This window comes from Solanum stenotomum, chromosome 1 (assembly GCF_019186545.1).
Source record: "Solanum stenotomum isolate F172 chromosome 1, ASM1918654v1, whole genome shotgun sequence".
Classification (NCBI taxonomy): domain Eukaryota; kingdom Viridiplantae; phylum Streptophyta; class Magnoliopsida; order Solanales; family Solanaceae; genus Solanum; species Solanum stenotomum.
Window position 1 is genome coordinate 676,014 of NC_064282.1, and position 11,524 is coordinate 687,537.

Genomic DNA, 11,524 nt, shown 5'->3' on the forward strand with positions numbered 1-11,524 from the left:
TTATATAATGTTCAATATTATTACTACAAGAGATTAAAATCTTTGAATTCACTTTTAATTATTTTTGGGCCTCAATATTTTGGAGACCTAAAACAAAACGTTTTACTAGACTCATCAATGAGCTACCTTTAAAGTAAGGATTCGAATATGCACTAACAAGATAAAAGTCCAAGTAGATAACCAACTAAACTACTAAGATTCTCAAGACTCTTCCTATCTTAAACTATCATTTTATGGGTTCAATACAAAATAAATTATTTCGATATCATTTTATCCTTAATAGTTGTTCTTAGAGGGTGCAAACACCTCAATAGAAAAAAAAATTTAATGACGAGAGATTGTATATTAAAATATTAATATAGGTAAAATATTGAAAAATCCCTCTCAATTAACGTTTTCATAAAGAGCATGTAACAGAGAAATACGGAAGATAATTTAAGACAAAGAAAATAGTATTTATGATTCTTTATTTAGTTTATTGATAAATTCTAATTTTAGTTTGTTGTCTTTATTGGTGAATATTCATAAATTTATTGTAATTATTAATTGTTTCATCACATAGTTATTTCTCTGTTATGTTTAATTTAAACTACATAATTGAGGATAATATAGTTCTATAAATAGTCAAATATGATATATTTCCACATAAAGAAATCAAAATACATATTTAAATAATGAAAAATTAAATGTGCTAAATTCATATACTATAAGGTTTCAAAATAAAATTTACTAGTAATAGTTTAAGGAACAAAAGTGCAATTATACCTTTTGAGAATATAATGTACCAATTTTTGAGAACATGATTTGTATAATAGAAACTAGTCCTACAAAGTGAAGTTTGAAAATATACAGATTTTATTTTTACCTCAAAAATAAAAATGATATTTTTAATATATCCTCAACTCAAAAGATATTAAAGCAAATTAAAATTAAAATTAGGTGTATAACCGAAAGAATCAACTATTTGAGTAATGCTTTACTCTTATATGATTCTACTTCAATTCTTATAGATCCCCTTTATTCCAGTATTTTGATCTTATGCATTTCCTTTTAACTAAAGATTGAATCATAATTTCCTAACTTATGGTTTTAAATTCGAACCTTCCAAATAAAATTGCCTATGAGTGACAAATGAATTTTCGATGCAAATAAAATTAATCAAAACTTTAAAATAAGAATCAAGCACTTCTCTTATTAATGAATTAAACATTTAGTGATTATGCTCTTTCTCTCTGAGCTAGACTCTATCAAGAAGTATGGATCACATCTCCTCATTGAGTCAAGCAATCAAAATCAAACAAGAAAAACATATTTGAACAACTTTAAACCAAAACAAGATTGTTTTGTAATTTATTCACTCCTGTCATCACTCACTGAAGGTCTTTCTATTTGTATCAAGAGCCAAAAAGTTAAGTTTGTTTTTTGAATTGGTTGTAATTGTGGTACCTCTACTTTTTAAAAAAAATTATTTTAAGACAACGGACACACACAATTCATCGAAAGTCCTACTTTATAGGAAAAAGTTAGAAGATAAATATGCTATCTATGAAGTATAAGTTCTATTTAATATAGCTGATGATCTGCTATCGGCACTCATAATTTGATACTCTATACAGAGCTCAATCAGCGCGAAAAAGTGATCAAATGATCTTAATGTTGAAGATACTGTCGGTCCATTTTTAGCACTTGTTGGCTATTTAATCTTTCTTTCCTATTATATGGAGCATTGCAGAATTATCCTCCCGAAAACGGAGGATACGTTGTTTGGGTTACCAAATCATATTTGGGGATTTCAATTAGGATGGGTGAAATGGATGAGTGGTGTAGTAAGTTGATAAAGCCCTTGTACCCTTTTAGACTAGGGGTAAACACTAAACAGAGGAAGATCTGTTTTGATTATAAGCTTGAGTCAAGTGCTATAGATTGTAAAGTCCATTCTTCCTCACAATCTTACATGATATTTATAACCTAAGGTGACATTTTGTCAATTAATTAAAGAAACACAAATGGCACTTCATCCCTCCAAATCGAGTTCAACAGTCGTATATGGGGGGTGCACTAGTAAGCCCCTGATGTTGCTCCCTTGCTGTGTTGGTCCTTGGAGCTTTTGATGATGACAGCAGAACGAAAGATGTAAACATACAATGAGTATACACAGCAACATTGGAGCATCCATAGCCTGTATTATAGGTTTCCTTCCTCAGCTCCATGTTAGGGCATACATATATCCAATCCAGGTCAAGGATTCACACTACTTGGTCTTCCCTAGTAAAGATGGCATAGACTGGAGGACCAATCAATCAGAAGAAAACAAAAAAGTGAGCAAGCCAGCCTTCTCCACAAAAAGGGGCTTATGACAATCTCAGACTAAACAAATACTAACTAGACTGCAATAAGGGTTCATTACTTTAAGGTGGTTAAATATATTTAGATACAATGGGTAGACATAGTACCTTTTTTCAGTCAAGATAAACTTTGATGTCGATACCATTATCAATGAGGGACTGAACAACTGCTCTAATTTTCCCTTCGAATTTGTCCCTATCTCTAGGTGTATAAGAAGCAGTGTATACATCAGCTTCTCTTGCCCTGTCGGACAAAATCTGACCGACAGACAAGCATGCAGGAATATCACTTCGTGATTTGAGCACTGCCTTGATATCTTTGGAGTTTGTACCAGCTACTGCAACCTGTTTGCATGTAACTCTATGGGTGATTGAGGCTGAAACAAAGCGCTTTGATATGAAAACATCAAGTGTGAACGGTTCCATGTATGCTACAGTCCGTTGCTTGAAAGAAACATGCTTGTTTGGGTTCTTAGATTTTTTCCCCTTCTGGTAAGTGTATGGACGGCTATTGTCATCATCAACAAAATCTTCCACCCCGAAAAAGCTTCTAGGTGCTAAACCAGGCTGCCAAACAAAGCAAAAAACTTGTTCAAGGGGCACTATTTCAAAAATATCTGGGTCCATGTCTATAATAAGCTATAAATTCAAGTACAGATTAAGTTTGATTGTTCGTCACACATATGTCAAGGTCAATGCCTATAAAACATAAATGCAGGTAATTATGTGTGGACAGTGTGGAACCATATAATTTCACAGATGAAGTGGAACTTATATATCTTTTAACACTTGCTAATGAATAACATTTTATCAGTACAGCAGTGCTGCAAGACAAAAGCAAAGCAATCACTTTACAATGTACATACACATCATGTGCTAGCACACCGAAGCATCACACTGTGATACTTGAATGCTGTTTTTTCTCCTTTTATCATTCCTCCAATTCCTAAAAATGCATGGAATAAAGGGGAACAGTGTTTGCTATTACAACAAGCCCATACATTCAAAAAAAGGAGGAGGAAGGCCACAATTCTAATAAAAGCACAACCGCACAACTGTAGCAAGGAAATACAAGCATGTAAGCAGGGCTGACATCAGTGCTACAGATATGGAATCAACAGCGTTTCTCTTCTCTCTCTTTCCCAAAAGTCATTCCTTATCATTCTTTTCCCCGATGAAAGCGTCATTCCTTATTTTATAAGTAAAGGATGGGAATCACTTCGAGCTCCATTCTGAGCCAGAAGGGATTCAGAACTTTAATGTATTTGGTTTGTTTTATGGATTTGGTGAATATCCAATCTAAAAGCTTAAAGGATTTGTTCTCCTATTCTACAATCTCTTCCCTCAACACAATCCAAACTTATCTTTTTCCTGAAGCTGCAGCACATGTCTGCTTCAAATATTATACAAAAGCGAAGGTGAAAAGGTAACAACAGCAAACTAAAGATACATAAGGTCAGCACTTTTTAATAAAGCTAGTTACTCTAAATCCCAAATTCATCCATTCATCTTGCCTGTACATCAATTCCCAACAACCTTGTATAATATCACACACAGTTAACACTAAAAATGTGTAATTTCTTCTTTATTGGCTTGTTTTTGTCAACTAAGCAATCACATATATACACAATACAAGTATCTTTCTACATAAGCATCCTCACAACAGAGGAAAAACCCCAACTGATTCCTCAACTAGGCAAAATCAACAATAAAGAGTTTATTTCAACAAAATGGTGGTTGCTTCAAAATGCTTTATGTCCATGGTATGATTATTTCACTAGATTATAATATGCATTTCAACATATTCTTTACAATTTAGAAACGGCCAACATTCTCAATAACCTACCGTTTGCAGCTTCACCTTTTCACAGTTACATGATTCTATCATCACAGAGTACCTTCCCAGTCACTTGACACTATATAGAACAACTTTTCATTTAGATATGTCTTAATGAAGATCTAAATACTGCTCGATCATATCGCTTTTGCCTTGAAGTGAGATCTTCACAACAATTATTCCACTTTTACATGGTCCAACAATTTCTCAAACACATCTGTCCATGACTCTAATATTAGAAGTCTAAAACTATTCAAATTTATTTAATTTCTAATTATATGCAACTGGCAAAACTAGATAATTAAACTTGGGATGGAAGGAGAAACAATGTCGGTGAACATAGATTTGTTAAGAGTCTAGACTCTCTAGAGAACAATTAACTCTTGACTAACTCGATCATTTATCTCAATATGAAAATTGACACTCTGAAAAGATAGAGTTCATTCCAACAAGCTTTGTATGGAAACACGAAGATTATACTGATTCCCATGTAATTGTGGCATTCCTACCATAATATTCACCAGTCAGTCTTACCAGAGTGTCATTTGTATGGAAGTTAATGAGCACTCTTCTGCATTTGTTTTACGTAAATACCGTCTTTGTTTGAACAATAGATAAACACACCACTGGATAAAACAAAACAAAAAACCTCAGAAGTAACAAGTGGATTAGCTTAGATTTAAATAGCCATGTCCTATTGGAAAACCATTCAAGTCAACAAAACAGAAGCAAGAACATTCGTTCTCTTTCCTGCCAAAGTTATGTATGCACATATGAAAATAGAAAGGCTGCATGAAGTAGTAGCATCAACACAAATCATTTTACCTTTGTAGTATGAAAGCCACTAATTTGTGCACATAGAAAAGGCCTCATCTTCTGGCCTCCTCGAACGCACAACATTTCAGAAACTAGTTTCAGCATACTCTGACCTTTAATCAATTAGACAGAGCATTAGTTCATTAGTTCTAGTACAATCCCACAAAATAGGTAAGTTGGGTTCCAGAATGCAACACACAAATAGAACATACTCCCTCCATCCCAAATACACTCTTGCATGCAACAAATTCCATGAAGAGTGTTTTTCCATCCAAAAATTTCAAAATAAAACCCAAATAGACTAACAATGCAAATTCAAGTTGGGTTGTGATTGATTAGTATTTGAACTTAAAATTTCAATTTCATAATTTTCTATCAAACAAACTCGGTTTTTTTTTATCAGTAATTAATGAAAATTTCAATGTTATTAGGGTCTTAGAGGCAATCCAATACTCATTGCCTGCCCACCTAAAGCCTACCAATAGTTCTCCATCCATATATACAACAGAACACATCTTAAGTGAGCTTCCAAGAATTAGAACACATTTCTATCAAAAAAACTCGTGGCCCATTATTTTATTAGTGGTCTTCATTCTAAATAGAAAAATTCTACTTTTTTTTTTTTTTTTTTTTTTAAAAAAAAGTTGGTATTCAGTGAGGCATTTCGGCAAACAACTAGCAGACGCTCATCAATCAAGTCTTTCATTAACTCTAAGACTAACATATATACATCAAAATGATAAAGAATTGAAGATAACAACTGCGGAAGATTGCAGAGAAGAGAAGAACATTTATCACCTTTCACCGCAAAGTCGCCCGTACTCCTGTTTCTTCCTTGAACATCAAATTGTATTTTTTATTTTATATTTATTGGAGAATGGGCTGAATTCCGCTGAAAGGACCTTAAATATATACACATATACAAAAAAAAAATAGTATATTTTTAAAATTGTATTTTTTATTCTAAGTTAGTATTCTTAAATGACATAAAACATTAGCAATGTCATTATTTATAAAAAAAAATAAAAACTAATCTAATTAATAAGAGGTTAGTCATTTATTTGCAATATTATTTCTGGGATGTTGTTGTAATTTTTTTTATATATTAATAAAAATATTTGAGTTGTTTAATTCAAAGTTCTAAAATACTTATGATTAAAAGTTGATAGTTCTTCTTTTTTTAAAAATAAAAAATAAAAAAACAATGTTTTCGCTATTAAAATTTCTGCACTCATCTAGCTAAAAATATCAGCCATAAGTACTAACTTCTGCTCATAAGACAAACATGCAAAACATTTTAGGATAGTAAACCTACTAAATTAATCGAAAGTCCTATTTTATAGGCAAAAGTCATAACTTAAGTATGTTGCTTTTGAGACATAAGTTTTAATTTTATTCATAAGGTATACATTCAAAATATTTTAAGACAATATATACGTTCAATTGATCACAAATAATACCTTACGACAAAATAAATATTAGTGTCTGATGAACAAGCAACTTTTTGTAAAGTTGAGTTCATTTCTTAAAAAAATTATTAAGCAGAGATAAAAATTCACCAAACACTTTAGGGAACACTCTGTGTCAGTGATTTTAAAAATGTTTTGGGGACGAGTTTCGGGGCGGGGCGTATCAAAAATGCTTTGGGATATAATTAAAGACGTAGATCTATAAGGCGTAAGTCCTAAAATTTGAGGCGTAATCCCCGCGCGTAAAAACGTAAGTTCCGGTAAGGAATCTGGAGCCCAAGAATATTTAATGTCCCTCCCCCGATAACTGACACGTGTCCTGCCCCTTAATAACAACCGTGTATCCTCCTCGAGATTAACGATTCCCTCCGTGCTTCTGACAAGTATAAGAAGTTTTCTCTTCTTCTTCACAAGTACACTTTGACTTTGCTCTGCTGGTGTGTGCATCTTCAGAGGTAAAAATTTCATCCCTCAATCCTATAGCTTTTTTGCTCAAATACTGAAATTCTATAAATATTTAACTTTAAATTTCGTTATTATTGTATATTAACTTGAGTTTCGTAGGAAAATTCTGAATCCGACTAGGTCAAACGATTTGATAAGCTTACAAGACACTAATTAATAGAAATTTATGTGTGTAAGGCCAATAACTCATAATTTGAAAACTCATAATTTGATACGCTATATAGAAACAAAGAGTCAGTGATCAAATGGAGGCAGAAGATAATGTCAAATATTCGAGTTTACATAGAGGAGGAGCGAAGTTCAGCAAGGTTTCATTTGTTCCTCTTACATTTCTTATATTCTATGGTGTTTCTGGTGGTCCTTTTGGAGTTGAAGATACTGTCCGTGCAGCCGGTCCATTTTTAGCACTTGTTGGCTATTTAATCTTTCCTATTGTATGGAGCATTCCAGAGTCTTTAATAACTGCAGAATTATCCACTATGTTCCCCGAAAACGGAGGATATGTTGTTTGGGTTTCAAAGTCTTTTGGTACTTATTGGGGATTTCAATTAGGATGGGTGAAATGGATGAGTGGTGTAGTTGATAATGCCTTGTACCCTGTTTTATTTTTAGACTACATTAAATCTTCTGTGCCAGCATTGGCTAATGGTCTACCAAGAACAATCACCATTCTTGCTTTGGTTATTGCACTTACATATTTGAACTATAGAGGTTTAACTATTGTTGCTTGGGTTGCTACAGTTTTAGCGATATTTTCTCTCCTTCCTTTTGTAATTATGGGATTTATCGCGCTTCCTAAATTGGAGCCTTCGAGATGGTTTGTTGTGGATTTAGAAAATGTACAATGGGGATTGTATCTAAATACACTATTTTGGAATTTGAACTATTGGGATTCAGTGAGTACTATGTCAGGGGAAGTGGAGGATCCTGGTAAAACAATTCCCAAGGCTTTATTCTATGCACTTCCTTTAGTTGTCTCTGGTTACTTTTTCCCTCTTTTATTTGGCACGGGAGCGGTTCCGTTGCATCGTGATCTTTGGAGTGATGGTTATTTCTCGGATATTGCTAAGATCATTGGAGGAGTATGGTTAAGATTGTGGATTCAAGGGGCTTCGGCTGTGTCAAATATGGGAATGTTTTTAGCTGAGATGAGTGGTGACTCATATCAGCTTTTGGGAATGGCAGAACGGGGGATGCTTCCTGATTTTTTCGCAAAGAGATCGCGTTATGGAACCCCTCTTATCAGTATATTGTTTTCTGCATCAGGTGTTGTGCTGCTGTCTTGCCTTAGTTTTCAAGAGATTGTAGCTGCTGAGAACTTTATGAACTGTTTTGGACTGATTTTGGAATTTCTATCTTTTGTCAAGTTAAGGATAAAATATCCAGCAGCATCAAGACCTTATAGGATTCCACTAGGAACAGTTGGTTCAATTTTAATTTGTGTGCCTCCAACATTATTTCTTCTTGTTGTTATAGCACTATGTTCATTTAAGGTCATGATTGTCAGTTTCTTGGCTATTCTTGTTGGCCTTATTATGCAGCCTTGTCTAGATTATTGTGAGAAGAAGAAATGGTTAAGTTTCTCTGTTAGCGCTGATCTTATAGAACTACAGACCAATTATCATCAGGTTGTTGAGGCTTAAAGTGATCAATGGGGCTTGTATTTTGTTGATAATAGAAGCATTGATTTTGGGACAATTTAGAATGTTCAGCTTGAACCCATGGCAGAGCAGAGTGAACAATTCAGTCTACTTTGGTTTGTATTCAAGTGTGTGAATCACTATCATTGTACTATGCAAACAAGTTGTAAACATCTGACTTACCAATTTTACATATCAGAAATGGGAGATGAGGTAGTTAGATGTATACACCGAGCAGCAGAGGCGTATCTAGAGGGGTTCCGTGGGTTCACATGAACCCATGCTCCCCTCTCTAGATTATATATAGTAGTGTTATATTTTTTAAAAAATATTTAAATATAGAGGTGTGAACCCACGTTAAAAGTAACATATAATAATACGATGAAGATTGGGTGCACCCCTTTAAGCAAATATAGAAATTTAAATTTTATATCTATCTTATTTTTGTTATTAACACCCCTCCAAGTGGTTATCGGTAGCACTTTTGGCGTTTCAATCAATTTTTCTTTTATTTTTTTGCTTTTATCTTTCAAAACTTTCAAATGTGTAACATTGAAAATTCCTAAATAAAATTAGTTTGGTATAACTTTTATATTATTAAATCAAATGTGTATATTAAAATTTAAAACTAGTAGTATTATATATGTTGGACCTATAATTTTTAAAGTTTAATGGTTAGTGTTAAGAACGTAAAGGTTAAACTGATCAAATTTATATCTTAGATGCATCCTTTCGTAATAATGCACCCATCCTTACGAAATCCTGAATATGCCTCTGCCGAGCAGCATAATGGTTAGTCCTAAACTCCGAAATGCTCACTGCATTGGAGCTAATGGTGCCATTCTTGTTGATAGATTACATATTATATTTTAAAAAATAATATCAAACTGTATGCACGCACAGTTAGTTTGATGACTAAGTGATGAGACATCAGTATCTATAAAAAAAAACTATAGAGCAAAGAACAAAGTTCACCTTATCTTTACCTATCTGTCTTCACTCTTAAAAACCTCTTAATTATCGGACATTTCCAAGAGGCTTTCCTCTTAAACATCGTATTTCTTGTTCCTGTTTTACACTACCCAAGAAAAAACTAGTGCAAATCGTTGGTTTAAATAAACCATTAACCATTCACTCCAACCTTCTACATTTGCTTCCAAATACTCTTTTGAGGTAAGGGCTGGCATTGACTCATCGAGATCAACTATTCAGAAAGTCTTTTCCATCAGACGAGTAGTTAGTGGCAAAAGGGGAACAATGGGTGGGTTAAATGGAAACAGCCCAAGAGCCTCTCCAAGGAAAACATTTAGCCCAAAAAACTCTCCAAGAAAAACAAACACAACTCTAAAACAACTCCTTTTAGATTCAAGGAACATGACAAGTTCTCTTGATTCTGAGACAGAGGAATTGCTTTCTCTAATATCTTACTGTTCTTTCACATACACTTTCACTGATCCACAAGAATCTCCTTCACAACAAGATTTAAAGAGGCTAAAACTCATCCAACTCCTTTCCATCATCAAGACTCTCATAAAACCACTTGATGATGATCAACTACTTTCACCCCTTTTCATAATGTTGTCATCTAATCTTTTTAGGCCACTCCCTCCATCAATTCATTCTGTCGTCTCAGTATTACCAGATGACGATGATCTTGTCAGCAATCCAACACCCTCCTGGCCACACTTGCAAATCGTTTACGACATTTTCCTCAGGATTGTTAGTAGAACATGTGTTGAATCCCTCCGTATCTACATAGACCACGCTTTCCTCCTTAGTCTCCTCGCGTTGTTCCAATCTGAAGATCAAAGAGAACGCGACAACTTGAAGAATGTGTTCCACAGAATCTATTCAAAGTTAACATTCTACAGACCATTCATGAGAAAGACTATGCATGATGTATTCTTGCACTATGTTTTCGAGACTGATCAAAGGCACCCTGGAATTGGAGAGCTTCTTGAAATATGGGGCACAATTATAAATGGATTTAGTGTTCCTTTGAAAGAAGAACACAAGTTTTTCTTGAATAGAGTTCTTGTCCCTTTGCATAAACCAAAAGGGATGCAAGTTTATCATAGGCAGTTGGCTTATTGTGTATCTCAGTTTGTGCAAAAAGAGCCTGAGCTTGGTGAGGTTGTTATAAGAGGCATATTGAAGTACTGGCCTATTACAAATTGCCAGAAGGAAGTTCTGTTTATTGGTGAATTGGAAGAACTTGTGGAGACTGTTGATCCACAATTGTACAAGGAACTTGCCCTGCCATTGTGCACCAAAATTACCAAGTGTTTAAACAGTTGGAACTCGCAGGTAAATTACTTTTCTTTGGACTTGGCTTACTATTCAAGATTAACCATTATAAATTGTTCATCTTCAAATTTCAAATGTTTTATTAATAATATTTGCAAATGGATCTGATTTTAGGTTGCTGAACGCGCATTGTATGTGTGGAACAATGAGCAATTCTGGAAGATGGCATCACAAGCAATGGAACAAGTCTTTCCAGTTCTAGTGGAAGGGATGGAGAAGAATTTGCAAGGACATTGGAGCAAAAGTGTTCGACAATTGACAGAGAATGTGAAGGGAATGCTGGAAGCTCTTGCACCATTTCTCTATTCCAAGTGCCTTCTACAGCTTGAAATCCAAGAAGCCGGTGAACGCATAGAAGAGATGAGAAGAAAAGAAATTTGGGAAAAAATTGAAAATGCAGCAATGTAATAAGAGAACATACTGTAAATGCATTTCATAATCAACACATATAAAAGAGGCCTTGATAGTGACTGTTTCCCACAGCATCATATCCTCTGACTTGCCACAATTGAATATATCCTAGGAAATATCTTCAATCGATGTGATCACCAACTGTCTATGGCTAAAAACATTTTCTCATATGGAGACAACGATATACACGATGTAACACATTTCAATAAAGGGGTGATACTTCATATTTCAAAG

At 34.0% G+C, this 11,524-nt stretch overlaps 3 protein-coding genes and 1 non-coding gene across 6 annotated transcripts; 2 read left to right on the forward strand and 2 right to left on the reverse strand.

Annotated features, from left to right (window-relative positions):
• Positions 1–1,864: 1,864 nt before the first annotated feature.
• LOC125852520 (uncharacterized) lies at positions 1,865–5,870 on the reverse strand. Of its 3 annotated transcripts, none has more exons than XM_049532263.1 (4): positions 5,797–5,870; positions 5,008–5,111; positions 2,454–2,912; positions 1,865–2,260 (listed from the first exon to the last, which is right to left on the reverse strand). In XM_049532263.1, exons 2-3 carry the CDS (start codon positions 5,101–5,103, stop codon positions 2,460–2,462), a joined length of 549 nt encoding a protein of 182 aa, XP_049388220.1. In that variant the 5' UTR covers positions 5,104–5,111; positions 5,797–5,870; the 3' UTR covers positions 1,865–2,260; positions 2,454–2,459. The 3 variants fall into 3 exon arrangements, with proteins under 3 accessions (XP_049388220.1, XP_049388216.1, XP_049388207.1); XM_049532259.1 differs by having other exon boundaries at positions 1,865–2,265; XM_049532250.1 differs by having other exon boundaries at positions 1,867–2,284.
• On the reverse strand, positions 5,418–5,520 carry LOC125854047 (small nucleolar RNA snoR103). The gene has a single exon (XR_007445341.1). It is a non-coding gene; the product is annotated as a small nucleolar RNA snoR103 (small nucleolar RNA).
• Positions 5,871–7,112: 1,242 nt separating the features above from the next.
• LOC125852483 (probable polyamine transporter At1g31830) lies at positions 7,113–8,587 on the forward strand. Its single transcript, XM_049532207.1, has one exon. The coding sequence runs from the start codon at positions 7,178–7,180 to the stop codon at positions 8,573–8,575; it is 1,398 nt and encodes a 465-aa protein (XP_049388164.1). The 5' UTR covers positions 7,113–7,177; the 3' UTR covers positions 8,576–8,587.
• A 1,242-nt stretch (positions 8,588–9,829) lies between these two features.
• Positions 9,830–11,379, forward strand: LOC125852495 (serine/threonine protein phosphatase 2A 57 kDa regulatory subunit B' kappa isoform-like). The gene is made up of 2 exons (XM_049532217.1): positions 9,830–10,879; positions 10,994–11,379. Exons 1-2 carry the CDS (start codon positions 9,830–9,832, stop codon positions 11,285–11,287), a joined length of 1,344 nt encoding a protein of 447 aa, XP_049388174.1. The 3' UTR covers positions 11,288–11,379.
• The last annotated feature ends 145 nt before the right edge of the window (positions 11,380–11,524 follow it).